General features: G+C 42.7%; 4 protein-coding genes across 4 annotated transcripts; 2 read left to right on the top strand and 2 right to left on the bottom strand.

Moving 5' to 3' along the window:
- Positions 1-183: 183 nt before the first annotated feature.
- On the bottom strand, positions 184-1,269 carry LOC128712751 (uncharacterized). The gene is made up of 4 exons (XM_053807625.1): positions 1,111-1,269; positions 876-1,046; positions 300-791; positions 184-249 (listed from the first exon to the last, which is right to left on the bottom strand). Exons 1-4 carry the CDS (start codon positions 1,267-1,269, stop codon positions 184-186), a joined length of 888 nt encoding a protein of 295 aa, XP_053663600.1.
- A 2,331-nt stretch (positions 1,270-3,600) lies between these two features.
- LOC128712752 (zinc finger protein 585A-like) lies at positions 3,601-5,149 on the top strand. Its single transcript, XM_053807626.1, has 2 exons — positions 3,601-3,705; positions 3,779-5,149. The coding sequence occupies exons 1-2, from the start codon at positions 3,601-3,603 to the stop codon at positions 5,147-5,149; spliced, it is 1,476 nt and encodes a 491-aa protein (XP_053663601.1).
- Positions 5,150-10,348: 5,199 nt separating this feature from the next.
- On the top strand, positions 10,349-11,293 carry LOC128711892 (cuticle protein 19.8-like). The gene has a single exon (XM_053806780.1). It carries the CDS (start codon positions 10,349-10,351, stop codon positions 11,291-11,293), a length of 945 nt encoding a protein of 314 aa, XP_053662755.1.
- A 2,395-nt stretch (positions 11,294-13,688) lies between these two features.
- On the bottom strand, positions 13,689-21,111 carry LOC128711800 (citron rho-interacting kinase). Its single transcript, XM_053806686.1, has 5 exons — positions 20,859-21,111; positions 20,675-20,772; positions 18,537-20,572; positions 14,795-17,028; positions 13,689-14,728 (listed from the first exon to the last, which is right to left on the bottom strand). Exons 1-5 carry the CDS (start codon positions 21,109-21,111, stop codon positions 13,689-13,691), a joined length of 5,661 nt encoding a protein of 1,886 aa, XP_053662661.1.
- Positions 21,112-21,485: the final 374 nt, after the last annotated feature.

Consider the following 21,485-nt stretch of genomic DNA (forward strand, 5'->3'; position numbering starts at 1 on the left):
TTTGTCATGAATGTACAAAATGAGTAAACGATGTAGCGTAATCGAAACAGGTATCCTAATTGGGATACTCGCTACATCCATATACACATGGCAGCTGGCGTCAAACCAGCAATGTTTACCATATAACCAATTTTAATTTATCAAAGTAATTTTTTTAAAACTTAAACTCTTACTTAAACTTTTTTATGTCCCTTTCCACTTGTGCTCGAACGAGTAGTTCGTTGCTTTGCATTCGGTGCTTTGACTGTGCTACGCATATTACGTTTAGACGACGGTGCTTTTTTTGTACATTCGCTTACCGCCGATGAAGTTGTTGCTTTCATTTCTTCAACGTCATCTGCTTCGTAATAGACCATAACTACACCACCAGTCAAATTATCTATTGGTTCATCCAAATAGCTAACATTATTTTCCATTGTAGCAGCTGGTATAGCTCGAGACGATGCTCTTCTACTGGACTGCGGTTTTGGAATCGAATGCTGATTGTGTGTAGCATGCTTTTTTCGCTTATCATTGCGATCGCCAATTTGAGCACGCTCTTCACATTCGTCGTCACTTAGGGATATGACTTCCACAGCTGGTCTCGTACCACACTGTTTGATACGTTCGAAACCAACAGTTTCAGAACAGCGGAAAACATTTGCAGGACCAGGAACCGCTACGAAATGTGTTTGTGTATCTTCATAGCTTGTTGATTGCCCATGCGAATCATAGTTATGTTCATCAGTATCCGTTACAGGCTCACATTGCATATCCACTTCGATCAAATTATCATCTTTATCGTTTTGAAACTCATCATCACTAACAATTTCTACTACATTCGATATTGCTTGTCCTCGATTCGTAGTGGGATTTTGAGATCCTCTATCCTGAGCTACGCTATTAGTATTACCAGTTTGCTGATTATTGGGTAAATCCACTTTGATAAATGTTTCTTCCAGTTTCTTCTGATTCGTTTGCACTTTTTTAGTATATTTGGAAAAAAGCTCCACGCCTTTTCTACATTTGCTGCAAACATTCATCGGCAGACCTATTTGGTTTGGTATCTAAAATTACAATTAGATTTGTATTGTAGTTATACAAATTAAGCAAAACTAGGATGATACTAACCGGAAAGGGAAATACCTGCATCAACATGACGCTAAACCGTTCTTCAACGATGGTGGTGCTGCTATCGCCAAAGTTGGTGCCCAAACATAGTCTACAGTTGGCCATGTAAGTCGTCTTCACGGGAAGCCCGTTCAACAGTATGACCGGAGCTTGAGCCATATCAGCTGTTTTGTCGGACTGAGTACTGCTAGGTTTTTCAATTTTATTCCAAAACTGCTCAGGTTTCAAACTTTACTGTCGTTCCCGTTGGCCTTCCCGGAACAAGAGTGTGTTCCTGTAACATTCACCTTATTTCCAAATATTATGAGCTATTCACAATGCCACTTCGTTCACCATCGTAATGCACCAATGTGTTACATGGAAATTTACGAATTGCATCCAAAAACAAACGCAATTTAATAAATATCATTTAAAGATAGTGGCGTGTTAACCTTGCCGCTCAAAGGATGGTTTTGTTTGTTATGATCCCGCATTTTGACAGTTCGTCGTAGGCGCCAGCTGGTGGCGTTGTTTGTATTGAATGTTCTACACCAGGAATGTCAAACTCTTTCTAAAAAAATATTTTCAAGTCTTTCGGCATTTTTGTTTAATTTTACAAAATACAATTCACAGTTCACATTTTAAGTTCGTTTTTCATTTGCTTTGATGCAGTTCGTGAAAAGGCAATACATACAGGCTGAATTTGCTGAATTTGCAATTTCATTCCCATATTGCGTATTTTATGGCATGGTCCATGTAATTCGCTGGTTGTAACGGTCGGTTGAATAGTTTCAGTTAAGCTTAAATGATAATGGGTTTCTAGTTGGATGAACACCTTCGATAGTGATAAACCGAATTAAATGTATTCTGTTGCTTATCTATATTACGCATACTACGTCTGGACTCCAGCGTGTTTGTTGTACTTTTGTCGATCTTCTCCGGAGATATTCTAGCATCTGTAGATTTATTACTAAGTTTTGCTAAATCAACCAAAGTTACGAAACCAGGCACATTATTGTTTGGTTTGTTTAATTTGGTAACAGTTCTTCCAATGGTAGCAATTGGTTTGGACGAAGTATCTGCATTGGAGTGTGCTTTTAGAATCGTACCCTGAGTTTGATTTGCATTCTTTGTTCGATTATTCGAATTTGTTACGCTCTCATTTTCTGCACTTATTTCGTATTCATCATCACTTGCGGAAATAATTTCTATCACAAACGGTGCGTCTTCTACTGGCTTTGTGTATGGTTTTAAGGTACACTCGTTACCATCAGTGTCCATACCGAGGAAAATATCATCTAACGCTGGAACTTCTACGAAATGCGTTTGTATGGGTTCGTGATATGAAGGTTGCGAAGATGCAACTCGTCTGTCTTCTTCATCGTCTGATGCCGATTCACATTGCATATCGACATCAATCATGTTAACATCCTTTGTTTTTTGAAGTTCGTCATAACTAGCTATTTCTGTCACACCCGACATCCTTTTTCCTCGATTCGTATCGGAATGGCGAGATCGCGCGTAAACCAAACTGTTGGTGTTACTGTGCTTTGAATGTTGGTCTGGAATCTTTGTTTCTTCCAGCGTCTTCTGATTAGCCAACACTTGATAAGTGTATCTGTAGAAAAGCTCTACTCCTTTGTAACATTTGGTGCAAACATTCATCGGTAATCCTTTTTTGAACGTAATCTAAAATTATAATTGGCGTTCTATTGAAAAGGGTCTTTGGAACTGAGTGGATATGTGATGATACTCACCGGAAAGGGAAATACATGGTTCAACATGATCGAGAGTTGTTCATCCATTATGCTGATGCTGTCTTTGCCAAACTCGTCGCTCAAACATAATCGACAGTTGGCAAGGTAAGTTGCTCTGAGTGGAAGACCGTCCAACAATACGACTCCTTGTTGGTTCGTAGAGTCTTTTTTACCCGTCGGCGTTTTTTTCTGCAACAGGCCACTTCTAGCGCCACTCATTTTACGATCCGAAAGTTATTCAAGGTTCAAAATTCACGTTTGTTAGTTTGTTGTCCTCCCCGGAATACGTACTTATCACTGTAAATTTCACCTTATTTCAGAATGTTAAGAACTTTTCACAATGCCGCTTTGTTCTACATCGTAATACATCAATGCTTTAAGTAAATTGAATCTAATTTCACTCAAAAACAAAGACGGTTTAGTAGAAAACCATGTGAAGATTATTGCGTTTGTTTTCTTTGCCGCCGAAATGGCTGAGATTGTTTTGATCACACAATGCGACAGTTTCTCGTAAACGTCAATACAGTGCTGTACTGGACGAAAATGGAATTCAGCAGCTGCAGCAGCGGAATTTTCCAAATCGTGCATGTCTGGTAATTGTCAAAACAATAACAAACCAAGCTTGTTTCGCAATCTCCTATCCGGAATTGTGAATAATTCGGTTATAAAAATGTGTTTTTCAGCTTTAGACTTTGTTGAAAAAGTTTTTAACGATTCACACCAAACCTTATAAGTGATTGTAGCGTCATACATCATGAATGGGAATTGTCGATTATGTTTAAACATAGTTAACAGAAAACGTACCACAATTGTGCAAAGCGAATTTCGGAAGATGATGGAGACAGTTTTCTCCTTCTCGGTAAGTAATGTGTTCTATCCGTCACGATGCATTACATTTCCAACGTTGTGTCCTTATTGCTTAAAACTTTCAGATAGTCAACGAAGAAGGACTACCTTCGTATGTATGTACTGGATGTTCTTCTGCAGTGCGTAACTTCTTCAGCTATAGTCTAAAAGTGCAACAGAATCAACGACATCTGGAAAAGCAATATCGTACATCGAACAAATTAACTTCACCTAAACGGACCACCCGTAGCAGAGTTGTGAATTTTTTGGAACATCATACTGACGACGATGGAGGCGGCGAAGCAGATTTTACTAACATGGATACAGATTTTTCGTCAGCTTGTAATATTGCACTCGTTCAGGCAGATCCCCTATCGGAACTCTCTACGATAGACTTATCCTCTCAACACATTAAGATAAAGAACAACACAACGGAAAGCATTGCTGCAAGATATAAACAATTAAACAATGTATCCTTAAACATGAAACAGCCACAAACGTCCGATCTTCAGTACAGTTGCAATGAGTGTGAGCTGAAACTTTCCAACAAAATTCAACTATACAAGCACCGGCGTGTTCATCAAAAGAAAGAGTGCCCCGTATGTAATTTGCTGTTTCGATCAGATAAAATCAAAGAACACTTCACGAAAAAACATCCAGATGATAAACCGCTGCAAGCAGACGATGAGTTGCGTTGTATAAATTGCCAGGAATTATTTAAAACTGGAACTCAACTCAATAATCACCTCCGGTTGCTAGATCAGACGTTGATCAGATCACCAGAACATTATTTCAAAAGCGAGGTCATAGACAATAAATGGGTTGATAATGAACGTGTATACTATTGCACGAAAAGGTACAAATGCTGTAAATGTGAAGAGAAATTTGTCGATAGGAAGCAAGTAGTCAAACATCAGCGGCTTCACCGTACGACAGAGTGTCCGATGTGTAACAAGATACTACGAACGGATAGAATTAAGCAACACATAGCGACACGACATCCAAGGCACGATGGAACGCAGAATGTGCTCTACAAGTGTGCGGAGTGTAAAAAATTGTTTGAAAATGCCTCGCAACTAACGATACATCGAATCTCCCACAAGAAGCAGGTGTGCCCAGTATGTAAGGAGACGGCCACTTCTTCACACATCAAAAAGCATTTACAATCGTTCAACAGCATCCATATGTCCGAAGACTCAAATGAGTTCTCGGACGGTAATGTCGAAGTTAGTGAAACAAATACGAAAAATCAATCCATCCAGTGCTATGAATGTGGTCGAACCTTCCTGACGAAATATCAGCTACAGAAACATCAACGCACTCATCGAAAAATGGAATGTCCGGTGTGTCGAAAATTGCTACGCTCACATACGATATCAACGCACATAGCCTTGAAACATCCCGAACAGCGGACAAATGTTGGGAATGAGAAATTACTTAAACTGGAACTAGCGTAACAACCGTTTGCAACGTGCGCAGCGAATAAACCCAAAGAAATAGAAATCTAGTACAAGTCAAATAAAATAATTATAGATAGAAAATATTGTTTTGTCCAAGTGTGTATATTCCTCGTTAAAGCGATATACATTCGCATTGGATGAATTTGATGCAAAGTCATGGGTTCGAACCGAAATGGATCTTCAAAGATTCATGAATATGCGATGAGATTTCATGATTATGATTGCCTATCTTGTACAGTAAATTTTTGTATGCACATGAAGTATCTAAAGTGCTACAAGCCTTTAACTAAGGGCTCAAATTTTCTCCACGCACGATAACAATGGCTTTTCATTGCAGATTATAGTCAGAAGAATAACTCATATAAAAAGAGTCATTAAGCATAACACTACTTTACATATTCGGTACTGGACAATATTGAGTTGTACATATCCTCTACACTGCCCTGGATGTACATCTCAATTCGGATCGGTAACTCTAACACACCGGAATGACTCAGTTTCCATTCAAATAACCGAATGCAATCCAGATAATCAATGTATAATCCGAAATTTGTAGATATTATCCAGACCTCGGACAAAGTCAGATAAAATTAAGTACGGAAACTTATTTTAAATTTATCAATAGTTATTTATATAACTCTTAGAAAGCATATACTTATTGTTGTACATTTCCATTTTTATCGTTTTGTTACAGTGTGCTTGCAGGAAGGAAATGCAGCAAGTTGTTTATTCGCCTCTTTGGCTTGATTTAGCTCTGTTAAAAGATTGTTTTAATACTAACAACATCTGGCTTATTATCTGTATTAACTAAAGTACTATTGCCTCTTTACTATACAAAAAAGAGACAAAGCATTCATGGCTCAACATAAACCAGCGTCTTCAAACATATTTTCTCTCGGAGAACGATTTGACTACATGTATCAAGTAAAGGCTGATCTTTCCATAACAAAAGAAAAGATGATGGTGGCATCATCCATCATAAGCTTGCCAATGATTAAAAGTACACAGGCAGAACACATGAATCGATGAGCATACAGGTAAATTAATCATCTCGAAATGTGCTGTGCAACCGGTTCTTTGTTCATGGTTTGTTGCAATAATTACATTGCTGTTGTTTTGCATATCTCTTTCGCAATGCTGTTGGATGAGTTATAATTTCACAACAGCGCTGGAGTAAAAACTAATCCTTTTTTTCTTATGAGTTGAACAAACGTACGCCACGTGTCATAAATTAAAAATTGTTATTAAAATTCTCCACTTTATATAAATCAATAGTAATACAAATCGTTTCTGCATAGCTTCTGTGAGTAAAAATGTATTTTTTTTGTCCAACACTGCACGCGTACCTACATTAAACAAACTCATTAAACAACCTGCTGTTTAAGCATCGAAACGCCTTCTGATCCATATTTATACGACCATTACCGGATGCCGTTAAACAGTTTGCATAGCCAAAGAAAAGAAGCAAAAACTTCTACCATATCTCGATGCCCGCGAGTGGAGTGCGGGTTTACACACATTGCCAGTAAATTATTGTCCGATAAGCCCCGGTAAATATCAACCACCTTTTTGCTCCAGTGCCACCCGGTCGATTTCCTTTTTCATGCGTGAGGTTAGCACGGTGTTATGATAGGCAAGATCGCTCGCACTGCGGTGGAATGGGTTTGGTGACATTTTACAGAACGAATGCTTTTTCGGGTGTACGACCGACGCCCGACGCCACATCATTACAACTGGTACCGGGACTGGTTGCTGCAAAGGGAAGAGATTGTTGTTCCTGAAACAGGAATGATGGAATGGACGCATAGAATGTAGCTGTTACACTGCCAGTCTTGTAGTTTGAAGAATTCTTTTTCAACGTCGATGCCAGTATTTTTATGCTCGAGCGTTTACAAATCTTATTTCTGCCGTTGAGATCGATCTTTCTTATTGGCCTGTAACGTTTAAAACATTTTTGTTGTAAAGGCCTTGTGATGATGTACGAGCATGAGTTTGTACATACTGTTGATTAAAATTTAGCCTAGCTGTAAATTGGTGTTTGCATTATCAAGTATCAAAAAACGGAATACCAGAAACCAGTTCCCTTATTTTGATGAGATTTGAGAAATTCTAGACATCGCGAAAGACAAACGATTTACTCGATCGATCGTGTGAATGTTCTTGTGATCGAAATGTGCTGGCCCGCTGTGATCAGTGACATATAAGTTAATTAGGGTGTGACAACCGATAGAAATACGACTGCTTTTGCCCACGGAGTGAAATTTAATATTTTCGCTTCTTTGTCATTTTGTGTCCCGCGGGAAACGCGGGTCCAGAAAGAAGAGCATGTTCAAACCACAACACCCAACAAAAACAAAAAAAAAACCACTCCACATACACTTTGGTACTTCTACATCCATCATTATTCTCATTTGAAATGCCTCCCATTTCTATTGACCTTGGAAATGGAATTGTAGACTACAAAAAAAAAGCATAAGCGGGAATTATTCCTCACGGAACCTACACACACTAAACTCATGTTAATCAGCAATTCGTTACATTAATTGGACCCTTGTCAGTTTAAGTTAAGGATGTAAAAATACTTAAGAAACATCTTAAGAACATGTTCCCACTAACATGAGCGAAATTGCTTCTTTTACTTACCTGCTAACCAATTATAAATCAAAAGACTTCAACGCTTGCAATGACACGAACCCCGATAAACCGATTATTGCCGCGGTTGCTTTCAACCGGCGAGAGGAAAACGATCCAACTCGACATCAATTTGTTATTGTTAAATAAATTATGAACGTGGTGCCCACCTTTTTATTTACTACGCTCCCGATCATCATCTGCCGAGGGTATAATGATCATGCCACCCGAAACGGAACGGAACGTCGCGGAATGCTATGAAATATTTCCTCCACCCATGCAACAACATTTTCAACACATTCGCAGCCGGAAAAGTACACCATCTGCAAGGGTTTGAAGATTCTGCTTTGTGTCGTTTGCGTAAATATCATTGAGCATCTTTTGTTACAATTTCTCGCTGTAGGGGTTTTGTAGTAAATAAGCTTATTATCCCCTTTTTTACCATTTGACTCTTTTGCATTGCCTTTTTACTACTATTTGCGATTTTCTGGGCGGCACTAGCAGCGAGATCGTTTGGGACCGTACACCGGAGAGTCTAATTAATTGTTTTGCTTTTGTGTTCCCTTCATTCTTCTCCGGATGCAGCACAACGAGTGATCCAACGAACCTCGAACGTGTCAGATGTACTAAACATAGCATATCTTTTTGTTTGATTATTAGCTAACGTGGATAAAATCTGGTCGGATAAACAGTTTAATTCGTTCCTTCTATAATTGCGAAACAAACATCAATACTAGGAGACGTTCGAACTCCATAAAGTACATGGTAAATTAAAGTCTTGGGTTCCAATTAAACCTCACAGCAAATTGAAAGCTTAAGGGTTAAAACCCCATTTGCTGCTGCAAAAGGCAAATTTCAACGGTTATTGCACCACCTTCAGTAGCAGAGCAAACCACCTCCAGCATTATCATAATCGCTATCGGGATCGTGTTCGGGATACGTACCTTTACACCTAACCTTTAGATGGTGCATCACGCCCTTACGCTTCACACATCTGGTTCTGGAAGATTCGCTTCCGCATGAAAGAAATACCGGAATACCGGAATACCTCCCGGCGAACTGGAGATAATAAAAAAAAAAACGTCAACGGATGGCTCTGAACTTGCCGCATAACGCCGGTTTTGTATCACTTTCAACCGCACGCCAGAGAGCGCACGTATAGCCATAGCCCTGATGATCTTGACCTTTGTCGCAATCGCTACATACGCATCGCTGTTACGCATTGCGTTTGTTAAGAACAGGCAGAATAAATTAAGCCAACATGCATACAATGAATTGGATAAATTAACATAAAAAATTTAAAATGACATAATTAATATACAACTAACTGTCAGACGCTGTGTAATGATATTAATGTTTTTATCAATCTAAACTTCTCCCAAAATTCAACCAAAAGATGAACTGCATCCTCAACCTGTCATTAAACAACTTTATCATATATCAGCAAAACTGAGACCAAATCAAATTTTCATGAAGTACAATTCAAATTTAATTCAAATCTAAAGCTTATCCTACCCACATCTCTTTACCTTTGACAAATATTTATAAAGATTTACAAAAGATATTTTTATAAAATTTTATAGTTGGGAAAAATCTAAGTTGGGTGAATCTGATTCAGATTCATGATTCTGAATGATTATTTGAGCAGAATGGATCTGAATCTGAATTTCAAACAATCATGAATCCTCAAAGTGATCCTGATCCTGAATCGTGAATTATGCAAGATTCATAAATTCTCTAAGAGCCAGTCGATTCCTGGATTTGAATTACTCCTCACTTAAGATTCATATAAATGACTCTTCTCAAAAGATTCATTAAGCACAACACTACAATTTTCCATTAAACTTAGCGCTTACAGCGTCGCTCTAAATCGATATGGTCAACTGTCACGCTTTCTGTGCTTCCGATCGGCGCTTTTTTTTTTTGTTGTTCTCGCGCTCTTCGCGTCCCATTCGAATTCCCTACAGGAGCAAGTACCCGCACCAATGTCAAGAACCATCGTCGCGCACTGATAATGAAAGTGAATGTGCAACCAACCACGAATGCGTGCGAGGACGACCCGTTGGATAGAGTGTACGGGCGGTGTACAAGCAACCTGTCCGTGGCGTAACGACGTAAAACAATTGCACCAGCAGTGCTCTCCCCGTATCTGTAGCAAGGTCAGTTCGACGCTCGGACGTCTGGAAGTAACCGATGCCTTCTTCGTCTTTGCCGGAAGAACCGGTTCCGAGAGACTGTCGCCGGTCCCACAGGACACCGGGACGGGTCAGTCACACAGACATGGGAACGCATGAAAGAAGGAAATGTGTGTGTTGGGGCGGGGATGTGTGTAAGGGAACGGAAAACGCTTAGCTAGCACAAACACACGATCGATCGGCTGGGCGAAATGATTTCCGTTTCGGCCAAAGCGGCAAATCCGAATGTTACGAGCGTATAAAAGCGTACCCCAATTAACTGGACCAGCATCAATCGTGTTCTGTCCTCCGACTCGAGCGAGTACTGAGTGGAATCCATCCCCTTAGCAGCGCTTCCGAAACCCCAAAACCACCAAACCAAGTATCAAATATGAAGCTGTTCGTCGTAGTATCGTCCCTGTTGGCCATTGCCACCGCTGCGCCATCGACCACGCTGTACGCCACCACCTTCGCCCAACCGGCCCTGTACGCTGCCGGTGGTGCACCGCTGGCCACGTACGTTGCGGCGGGCCCGGCCGAACTGCACAGCCAGTATCACGCCCAGGATGAACTCGGCCAGTATTCGTATGGATACAATGGAGGACTGTCCGCCAAGGCGGAGTCGAAATCGTTCGATGGTGTCACCCGCGGCTCGTACAGCTATCTGGATGCGGAGAACAAACTCCAGACCGTCGCATACACCGCCGACGCGCTGAACGGATTCCGGGTGGCCGCTTCCAACCTGCCGGTCGCACCGATTGAAACGCGCACCGCACCCGAACCGGTCAAGGACACGCCCGAGGTTGCTGCCGCCAAGGCCGACCATATGGCTGCCATCGAGGCGGCCAAGCTGCGCAACGCCGCTGCCGAGAAGGATGATTCCGAGGCCACCATCATTGCCGCCGCACCGGCCGCCATTGCTGCTGCGCCTGCCGCTCTGCCGCTCCCGGTCGCCACGTACGCCGCCGCTGCGCCTGCCTCGTTCTCTTACTCGACCCACTCGATCGCGCAACCGATCGCGGCCTATGCCACCTATGCCGCCCCAGCACCGGCCGCCATCGAACTGAAGGCTCCCGCCTCCTTCGCGTACTCGACCTACACCCAGTCTGCGCCACTCGCCTACACCCAGTACGCTGCTGCCCCGTACGCTTCGCTCCCGATCACCCAGTACGCTTACCCAGCCGCTCCGGCCACCTCGTTCACTTTCGCTCGCTCGCAGCCGGTTGACATTGCCGCCGAACTGCCCGAGCCGGTGAAGGATACGCCCGAGGTCGCCAAGGCCAAGGAGGAGCATCTGCAGGCCGTCGCTGAAGCTAAGGCACGCAGCCTACAGTAAGGTGGTAGGTGCAGTAGCGCAGGAAATACAGCAATATCCGGAAAACGCACAACAACACCCCGTACCCCGGTCGACCCCCCCCCAAACGCAGGATCACGCAGGAATAGATGACTGTTACGCCAGTAGGATATACTCTGTACAGAAACATGTAGTCAGCAAAACGAAAGGAAAGTATGCAAAAAAAAAACAACTATTGAAGTGAGAGTTTTAAAGTGAATAAAAAAATTGTGCATAGTACCAGCTCTCAAACCGAGACGCGCAGGAGGTGAAAAAACCTTGCAAATTAACTCGCTGTTTTAGTGACTTTCACTCTGTTTTAGCGTTTGCTGCATCCGAATTGATTCATTGCTCCAGTGGAGAAACAGATATAAGTGAGTAATTACATTATTCCACATTATTCACACGATAGCGAAAAGATCGAGAACATTTGGGAGAAAAACGTCTGCTTTGAACTTTTCATTTCTTATTAACAGTTTTTTTTATTAACTTAATAACTTTTCTTATTAACAGTTGTCACACTACAAGATCGACTACAAAAGAGATCGTCACTATGGAGAAGGTGGCGTGGCAACAGCTCTACTCCTTTCTCAACATCATTGACTTCAAGGACTCTTACATATGGAATAGGGAAGTATGGAATCCCGAATACGCTTAACAGACTTGTAAGAATGGCAATGAACAACGTTCGCATAACTGGCGATAGGAGTTGGAAATCTTTAGAGAACCTTTTGCTATTTTTTTTAATCAATTCAAGGTTCTTTATTTCGGTTATACAAGCAGACAATAACGATGTACACTATTTCTAGAATACTTCCCCTCACTTCCAACCAAGGGCCCTGCCGATTAGGGCATCTCCCTTAATTTTTGTTGTCCTGGTTCAGGAACCTACTTCTATTTCGATTGGAGCAGTGCCGACATGTATTTCCACCTCTTTGTCCTCTTTTTTTCCTCCGGCGCTGCATAACAAGGTTTCCCTTTTGTTATTTATGGCATGCACATGAACACCCCGAATGTAATTCCTCCGCGGTGGTCTCCTCCAATTGCTTAGGGATATTAGAGAAGGCGTCGGTTCGTTCAGCTCCCACTGCGGCCTGAAGTATTGCAGCATCCCAAACGACTTATGCTGCTGCGACGTGTGCTACCAGCCTCTCGTTGACCTTGCATTTCGCTCGATGCCAGGAATGCTCCCACTGTTGCACTTCTCTTTTGTCTCGTTAATCACCAATCCGAGGTTTTCTGCCGCCTGCCTAATCCTTTGGTAAGCATAAAATGTAACGAGCCTACGTAAAAGACCGGTAACCCAATGTTGTCATCAGCGTATGCCAGGATCTGGATTAACTTATAGAAGATGGTCCCCTAAGTTTCCACCTCCGAGTCCCGAGTGGCCCTCTCTAGATCTGATAAGTGATTGATTTTCTGTTTCGGAATCTTCTGTGATAGTTTCCAACTACCTTTTCTAAGAATGGGACAAGACGATCTTGTAGTATAAGGGAGAATATTTCGAAGGCGGTTTCCAACGCCGTAATACCCCTGTAATTGCTGCACTCTAGCTTCTTGTATATGGGATAGATGATACCAAGATTCCAACCACAAAGCATCGATTCACTATCCCATACCTCAGTTATAATTTGATGAATTTCATTTTCTAGTGCTGCACCTCCACTTTTGGTCAGTTCGGCTACTGTTCCGTCGGTGCCTGGTGCCTTATTATTCTTGTACCACCGGATGGCCTCTCGGGTTCCGTCCATGCTAGGTGGCAGTCTGCTCTGCTAGTGGAGCCTCTCGCTCGCTCGCTGAACTGATACTTTAATAATTTATCAAAATACTGAGCCCATCGCGAAAGGATCTCTGGCTGGTAGCTGGCCAAATTGCCATCCTTATTTCGAGTATTTCTACATCAGAATAATTGAAAAAACAATGAACTAAAAAAAAACAATTATCGACACAAAACATGTTTTAACAATTCAAATAATTTCAATACATGACATCATGCGTATATTTCATGAATTTTCTTCATTAAATACAAGGTACTAGGTCTTATCCGTAAGTCCTTATCTTAGTATGTTTTTATCGTCAATAACAGTAGCTGATATCAAAAGTTTATTAATAAGTTGAAAATGTGCGTAGCCTTAAACAATTTGTTTAGAATGCAATAGTGTTCCTAAATAGTTCTTACTGCGGAAAACTGGCAGTACGTAAGTTAAATTAAGCAGCTGGGCTTGTCAAATCGAATACATTTATTAGGTATAAGAATCGAAAAAAAAGAAAAGGAAAAAACTAACAATTTGTAAGTATGAAAAAAGGAGCGTGAAAAACAGTCTGATATGATATGAAGAGATATGAATGCGGTTAACATATGAAGATGTCACGAATCGGTTTAAATTTTCCATAACTTTCACACGCCTTGCCCAAGGGTGGACAAAGAATCTTGACTTTGGCCAACACCCGTTGCTAGGCTGGACAGAGTTTCAAGCGACCGACTAAAACCCACCGTCCGAAGTGCTTTTAGCCCATCGAGCAACACAATTTCCTGTTCCCGATCCGGCCCACACTCGCACGCCACATAAATAGAAGTACGGGCAAACTGTAGCGGTGCCAATAAACGGGGTGATTCTCGTAAACTAATAAACGCACGCCGCTCATCATCTGCATGGGCCTGACGACAAGCCAGATCTTTCGTGTAGGACTTACTAATGTACATTACCTGCACGCAGTCGGCATGGGCCACAAACAGACACGATTCACGGTAGTAAAACGCAACCGGGTCCTGCAACCAGTTCAAATTGTCTGGCCGGGAACGCCAACCAGAATCGTCAACGAAAATGCCTACCTCCCGGTAGCAAAGCAGATACTCCTGGCTATTGATACGGAATGCAGCTAACGGCGTACAGCTTCTAACTTCATTCAACGTTTTATCCGACATGTCTAAAAATTCTTCCGCCACGTACGATACTAGATCGATCTCGAAGAACTTGTCCGATCCAACAATGGCGGTATCCTTCGTGAACAGTACGGTCGATACTGGGAGAATTGTGTCAAGTCCACGGACTGGTTTAAACCGACCCGCTTGCCCTTCGAACTTCAAAATTACGATCCGAGACGAGGTGGCCGCTATAGCGATTGCATCTGAAAGTTTTCCACCGGCCGGAATGTCTTCCATCATGCGCACAATATGCCATGGTTCGCTGTGCGTGCGGTTTGCAATCGATAGATCTAGCACAAACGATTCCAACTTCGGTTGCAAACAAGCCGATGCGTGGGCCCGGCTCTGTAGATGACGTAGATCACACTGGTACAGATATTCACCATCCGAACCAATCAGTATCGCTTTCGGAATGGCATGCGACACGGCAAACGAGCGCACGTTAGAGATACCTCGTATATGGACGACCTCTCCCGTATCCATATGGTAGGAATATAATCCCGTATCGCAACCTGGAAATCATTCGAAAAAGAAGATATCAGCTGCAGGTACTTTGTGGGGTTTGATATAACACTTACCTAACAGCACGGCCTTCTCGCTTACTTCATAGATATCGTTTACGTAGAGCTTTGGTTCGAGACGTTTTGTTTTGAACAGCAAATCTCCTACATAGTGGTCTTCTTCTGCCTTCTCTTCCGCACTGGTCATGGAATATGCGGGACTTTTGCGTCCCGCCGTCTGTCCAACCGACTCAACATCGGTCTCCTCGTCATCACCCGTACCGAGCTCCTCCGCAAAGTCGTCTAGTGATTCATTCATCTTTCCCACATCCTCGCAACTAATTCCGCTCCTTCCTTGCTCACCACATCGACCCACTACGGAGGCACGGCATTTGCGGTGGACAGTAATGGCGCAATCCGTACACTTCCAGTACGGATGACCGGCAAGAATATGACGATCACATGCCGCGCACAGTATAGCAGGATGTTTCGAGGCGGAAGATGAGCTTTCAATTGTCATATCAAAGGTATGTACCTTACCGGATGAAGTGCGCTTTTCCGCAGCAGAAGCAGTGCGACGACGATGCTGTTCCGTTGGTTGCGTTTCCTTTTCCTTACGATCCGTTGTTGCCGTTCGGTGATCATTGTTTCGACGCTCGCTTCGCTCAACCTCAAGATTTTCGTCCTCTTTCTGTTGCTTTTTCTGCAGCGTATTGCACTTCGCCGCGGCAATAAGATCCGTTTTCGCTCGCAGCAGCTGCTCCTTTAGCTGGTTGGTCCGTGTGCGTTCTTTCAGCAGTTCGTCCTGCAGCTTCCGGTAGCTGGTAGTTGATTCTACCGGCACATTGTTACCCACCGCTCCGCCAGCATTAGGCACGATGTTTTCCTTCCGCTCACAGGCAGACGACGATGTGCCAAAAATCAGTCCAGCCAACGTTTTCTTTTTCTTGTGCGCATTGCACTCCTCCACTTTCGCCTGCAGATAGTCAATCAGTTTCTTGTGTTGGGCCAGCGTTGCCTCACTCTTAATGTCACGCTCGGTGTAGAACGTTTTCTGCTCTTGCAGGACCCGTTTCACATGCTCTAGCTCGGCAGTCAACTGTTCGATTACGTCTCGCTGTTCGCGCATCTCGTTGCTTTGCTTCGTAATGAGCTCCTTGGCCAAGAATAAATCGGTCAGAATGCGCGCATTCTCCTCTTTTAGAATGTAGTGCTCCTGTTCGTAGTTAGCAACTACCTTCTGCAAGTTTTCAGCATCGTGATTCAACAGTTCGATACGCTCTTGTACCTCGAACAGATGGCTCGTCTTTTCAATCAACTCCTGCTGTTGTTCGACCATTTGTCGCTGGAGTTCTTCGAATTTCTTACGCAACTCTTCGTATTCAGCCAGCAGATGATTTGTTCTCGATTCGCTTAACGTTTTATCGGAACGTTCCTCTTGCGCCTCTTGTCGGATACGGTCAATTTCACTTTCCTTATCAGCGAGACGTTTGCGAAGAGCTTCCATTTGCTCACCACATTCCTTGTTACGCTTCGATTCTTTCTCGAGCAGCATCTCCATTTCGGTGAGTTGCGTCTCTGTGATGCTGCACGCTCCTTTCAGCATGTTGAAGTTCTTTGTTACAGCAGCTAAACGTTGCTCTAGATTTTCACTTGATTCCGTGACGTCAGCAAGCTCATCCTGAGCTTCGCGCAGTTCCTTGGCTAAACGCCCGTTTTCCACCGTCAACAATTTGGCCCGATCGTTCAACTGTTGCTGTTTCTGTTGACTTTCCTTCATTTTTTCCTCCATAACTTGTATCTTAGCTAAGCATTCGATCAGCTCCGTTTTCTCTGCCAACCGATCCTTCTCCGAATTGCTCCAAAGTTGACGCTCCTTCTTTAGCTCATCCTTTAACACCGACATGTCCGCTCGCAGATCCTCGATCTGTTTATCCTTGTTAGCAATGGTTTCCTGCTGCTGCTTCATTTTAAACTCCACTTCTTCCTTCTCGTGCCGGACACGTGTCACACGATCGTCCGCCTGTTCGATGCGCCGGGCCAGAATGCTCTTTTCCCCTCGTAAGCCTTCTAGTTCTTTCTCCAGCTTCCAGAGCGAAAGGTTTGCGGTACGTGCAGATTGTTTGTCCAATATAGCCTGCTCACGGATTGCGGATAATTTATCTTCCAAACATTCTTTCTGCTTCTCAAGCAGCGTTTCCGCACCAGATGATCCCGCTCCACTTGCCTTCAGCTGATCGATTGCCTTTTCTAGCCGACCGCAAACCTCTTCTAAATGTTCGGCCCGTTTACGCTGTTCATTTTCGCTTTCCCTACATACACGAACGTGCGAATGAAACAGGATACATGCGAAATACAAAACAAACAAAAACGATCCAGAAATTATTCTTTGCAATAAAGCTATGAGAAGAATAAATGCAATTTAATGACCCCAGGCGTAACGAGCAACCGTTACAACGGGTTTTATCGAACAGATTGCGAAATGAAGCTATTTAATATGGAACACTCACACATAGACGTGCGTATCATCGTACGAAAGACGATAATGACAGCAAATCAGTGTTGAATATTCACTACGAATAACATCTCCATTATACCTAGGCATCTGCCTCTGGGAGATCAGTGGTATTTTTTTACATGGTGGTAACTAGTGTTTTGTTTTTTTTTTTCTAAAGGTTGTAAAAACTCCTTCAAACTATCAGGTGCTAGAAATTAGGTTAATGTGCGTTTATTAATCAACAGTTAATTAATGTGCCAATATTACATAAGAGCAGTAAATGAATGGTTCACCTATTCGGTGACACGTTTAACAAAATCCTTAATGTAATTACCTATATACCAAATCTTTAGAACAGATTTGATGAACAAATGTTGTGCATTTCGTGTATGAAATTATATCCATTTTTCGATCCGCTTATTTGAAAACACGTGCTAGGGATAATACAAATAATAAAAGCAGCCTGCTGCGATCAGAGGATTGTTGTATAACAATCTTTCTTGCTCATAATACTGCACTGCAATAGGTTGAACGTTTACCGTCTAATTTAATTTCACTGTTTGAATAGATTGATGATTCGATTTTTCAATTTCGATTTTCGATTATTTGAAAATAATTCAACTTTTTAACACAAAGCAACTACTAAAATAGTAATTTTATATAATATAGCGACGAACGTGACTGTTATGGGAAATAATACCCCATTGCTCCTCTGGCATAAGTCTAGTAAGCCGTTTATGATACAAATGATCAAATGGATCGTAAAGCCAAGAAGATCTAGTAGCTCATTATGCCTAGAAAAAGTTTAAGGTTATATAGTTATATAAGATCTTGATGATACAAACGCGATTCCTTACTAACTTAGTGACGAATCTGTCTACCTCAAATGCATCCAACTACAAAGTCTGATATTACGCGGGGAATGATTGTGTCGAGTACAGGTACGCGTGAGTCACATATAATTAAACTTCATTTATTGATTCCATTTTCTTGTAATATAGCATAAATAAAAATTTCAAAAACAACATCGCAGTGAAACAAGCACTTTTAAATTCATAAATTATATGACTTTTGTCGCCATGCGAAATAAGAAAACCAAACTTCCCATCCATAACAAAGTCTCCTCCGTTCTAGACACGGACTTGGGTAACGCCGTTTTTTAAACGGTACAAAGGAACCTCAAAATATTTTGCTCTACGGTGAGACAAGAAAATAAACGAAAACGAATTACCTTTTGCTATTGGATACATCAAAACGAACGCCAGCTAATTCGCATGCTAATTAATGTTTAATAAGATTGTAATGAGTATTGATTGCACTTACCTCGCTTTAATTAAGTCATTGCGCAGCTGTGTCTCAACATTCGATCCCGATAGTACCGTCGTCATGTCCTGCAGGCTTGAGTTGGCACTTCTAAACTCTTGCTCAAACACCAGCGAGCTTCGGCGGCTGCTCTCCACACTACTGATCGTTACCGTCATATTCTTCTCCTCCTGCAGCTTGCAGATCTCACTGCGCAAATGATCATTCTTTTTCTGCATTTCTTCGCTCATCTTTTCCGAAAATTGCTTCGCCTCGCGCAGCATGTTGTTTTCCTCCAGCTGCATCGTCATGCGGCGCTTGATGTTGTCGACGAGCTTTTGTTCCCTTTCCGCAACAAATTTTACGGTTGATTCTTCCTCCTGCAGTTTGTCGCGTAGCTCACGCACCTCCATCTCCAGACCGGCCCGTTGTTCCTTTTCAGCCTTCCATTTCGCCCTCAGTTCCGCTATTTTGGCATCGTAAGTCTCCATTAGCTCCTGCTGGCTGCGATCAAGATTTTCCTTGTCCGTCATTAACTTGTCCTTGGACTTTTTGAGCAAATCTTTATAATTTTCGATCGATGCCTGAAGATGCTGACATTCCTCCAGCCTCGTCACTAGCTCAGTGGACACTTCACGCAGTTTATCGTTTGCTGCGGCAAGTTCCGTTTTCTTTTCAGCCAACTGTCGCTCGTACGCTTGATCGGAAGCCTGCTTAGACTTTTCCCACTTCTTGTACGTCTGCTTCACCACATCGGCGATCGTAGCATCATTTTTGAAACGCTCTTCCTTCTCGATTTTCAAGCTATTGCGCAAAGTTTTGTTCTCTGTGCGGGTGGCCGCTAGTTCCGCCGTTTTCTCCTTCAGCAACTCTTTCATACGTTCGAGTTCCTTTTTCGTTTCCTGCAGTATCTTACTATGCGCCGCCATTGTGACAATCTTACGATCGCGATCGAGTACATCCTTCTGTAGACGATGAATTTCATCACTGTGCTCTTTCACGCGACGCTCTTGTTCCTTCACCTTTGCCGCAAGTCGGGCAGCCTTCATGTGTTCGTCCGTATCACGATACATTCCGGCCACGTCCATTTCCTCATACACATAGGTGTAACCTAGGAAAGGCAGATCATGCCCGGAAAAATCATTCATCCGAGCGATATTATACGTTGGCTTCCGGCCAAGCAACACTTTACGTTTGCCAGTTTTATCCACATCGTCGAAGTTGGATGTATCGTCATCGCTGCCAACGGTCGGAATAATTGGAGGAATCATGTACCGCAAACGATCCCAGTTCAAATCACCGAAGAATGGGTGTCGCACTATTTCCGGGTAAGAAATACGATTGGACACGTTAGTCACTAATCGATCGAGAAGATCACGATAACTGGCGGAGATGGAAACATGCGAAGGGTAGGAGAGTTTCTTCGCAACACGCCCTTCGCAATATTCCAGAATCTTGGAGTAAGTTTCGTTCACATTATCCCCATGAAATGGTGTTTGTTCTGCTATGAACTCATACCCGATGATGCCCATTGACCAATAGTCACAGGTAACGTCGTGTTTGGCACTATGCATCGAACGGCCTACAGTCGACAGGGTTTGTAGCACCTCGGGCGCAATGTAATCGGGAGTTCCAACCGGCATTGGACTCGTTACACTGCCATCATCATTGATAGCCGTCGCATTTCCAAAATCGGCAAGCTTAAGATGCCCGAAACGGTCGAGCAAAATGTTTTCTGGCTTAATGTCTCTATGCACATAACCAATGGAGTGTAAACTATGAAGCGCTGCAGTCAGTTCGGCCAGGTAAAACTGTGCAAGCTCCTCATCGAACACGCCTACGCGTATCATCAGACTCAACAAATCGCCACCAGGTAAGAATTCCATCACCAAATACAAGCAGTGCTGGTCCTGGAAGGCGTACTGTAACGGTGTGACCCATTCCGAACGTCTTGTGGCCATAATGTCACGTTCAGTCCGTACTTGACTCGAAGAGACGGACTCCTTTGTCATCTTTTTCATCGCGTAAAGTTGCTTCGTGTATCGTTCGGCCACAAGCTGAAAAAGGGAAAAGCATTAAATAAATTTGTAGAAAAACAATCCCACTGTTAATTATCACATTGAACACTTGACGCATACATGACATGACTATACACTTACATGAACTTCCCCAAAGTATCCTTTGCCAATGAGACATTTTACATCGAAATCATGTACGTTGACCCGTCTTTCACGCGTTTCTTGAATGATCGGGCGATCTGTAGAGCCATAAAATGTCATTAGGTTTGGAATAAAGTTAGATCAGTCGAAATCAGGTAATCCGATGCAAGGAACGACCGCTTACATTTTGTAACGAAATCAGCGATATTTTTATCCTTTTTCTTGACCGCATCTTTGCTACATTCGTCGTACAGCACAAGTAACGAATCCAGCAGACCTTCCCGGCTGAGGGCAACATCGAGGAGGTTAGCATCGCCCGCTTCCTTGCTTTGGGACAATAGCGCGTCTCCTCCACCATTGGAGCGACCCAAAATCAGATCGTTTAGACGCGCTGTCCTGACGGCGATTGCTTTCTGTTCTTTCTCGCGTTTGGACATCGCAAACAATGGTCAATGGTACGCTATCTAGACACGAAAACACTTTCTAACGTCGGAGATTTACAACTTTTTCATCATTTTCCACGCAGACGGGAAACAAAATGGTCCGAACGCTTTGTTTTATCACAGCACAACAGTGCACGTCCTTGTGTGTTTTTCGGTTGCCGCTTCGCTTTTGGGAGACTGAAAAACCGTTGCAATTATCGTACAGTGTTGCCAAAAGACACGCGCCTTTTTTACCAACTGTCAATGTTTGATTTGACAGCTTGAAAGCAGCAGATTTCGCACTCAATTTGCAAAAGTACTGCACATTTCACTCCACTTGTTTATCCAACAATTGAATCACTACTCAGAAACTGCGACAATTTAATAAA

Source organism: Anopheles marshallii, chromosome 3 (genome assembly GCF_943734725.1).
Source record: "Anopheles marshallii chromosome 3, idAnoMarsDA_429_01, whole genome shotgun sequence".
NCBI classification, from domain to species: domain Eukaryota; kingdom Metazoa; phylum Arthropoda; class Insecta; order Diptera; family Culicidae; genus Anopheles; species Anopheles marshallii.

What these genes read in the sequence shown, in the direction of transcription:
- LOC128712751 (XM_053807625.1), bottom strand. Translation starts at nt 1,269, where the DNA reads ATGGCTCAAGCTCCGGTCATACTGTTGAACGGGCTTCCCGTGAAGACG. An exon ending in TGCAGGTATTTCCCTTTCCG is followed by an intron (nt 1,047 to 1,110) that starts GTTAGTATCATC and finishes TTGTAATTTTAG; the next exon opens with ATACCAAACCAAATAGGTCT. An exon ending in CTGGTAATACTAATAGCGTA is followed by an intron (nt 792 to 875) that starts GCTCAGGATAGA and finishes AGTGATGATGAG; the next exon opens with TTTCAAAACGATAAAGATGA.
- LOC128712752 (XM_053807626.1), top strand. Translation starts at nt 3,601, where the DNA reads ATGAATGGGAATTGTCGATTATGTTTAAACATAGTTAACAGAAAACGT. An exon ending in AGACAGTTTTCTCCTTCTCG is followed by an intron (nt 3,706 to 3,778) that starts GTAAGTAATGTG and finishes TAAAACTTTCAG; the next exon opens with ATAGTCAACGAAGAAGGACT.
- LOC128711892 (XM_053806780.1), top strand. Translation starts at nt 10,349, where the DNA reads ATGAAGCTGTTCGTCGTAGTATCGTCCCTGTTGGCCATTGCCACCGCT.
- LOC128711800 (XM_053806686.1), bottom strand. Translation starts at nt 21,111, where the DNA reads ATGTCCAAACGCGAGAAAGAACAGAAAGCAATCGCCGTCAGGACAGCG. An exon ending in CGCTGATTTCGTTACAAAAT is followed by an intron (nt 20,773 to 20,858) that starts GTAAGCGGTCGT and finishes ATGGCTCTACAG; the next exon opens with ATCGCCCGATCATTCAAGAA. An exon ending in CGAGAAGGCCGTGCTGTTAG is followed by an intron (nt 14,729 to 14,794) that starts GTAAGTGTTATA and finishes AATGATTTCCAG; the next exon opens with GTTGCGATACGGGATTATAT.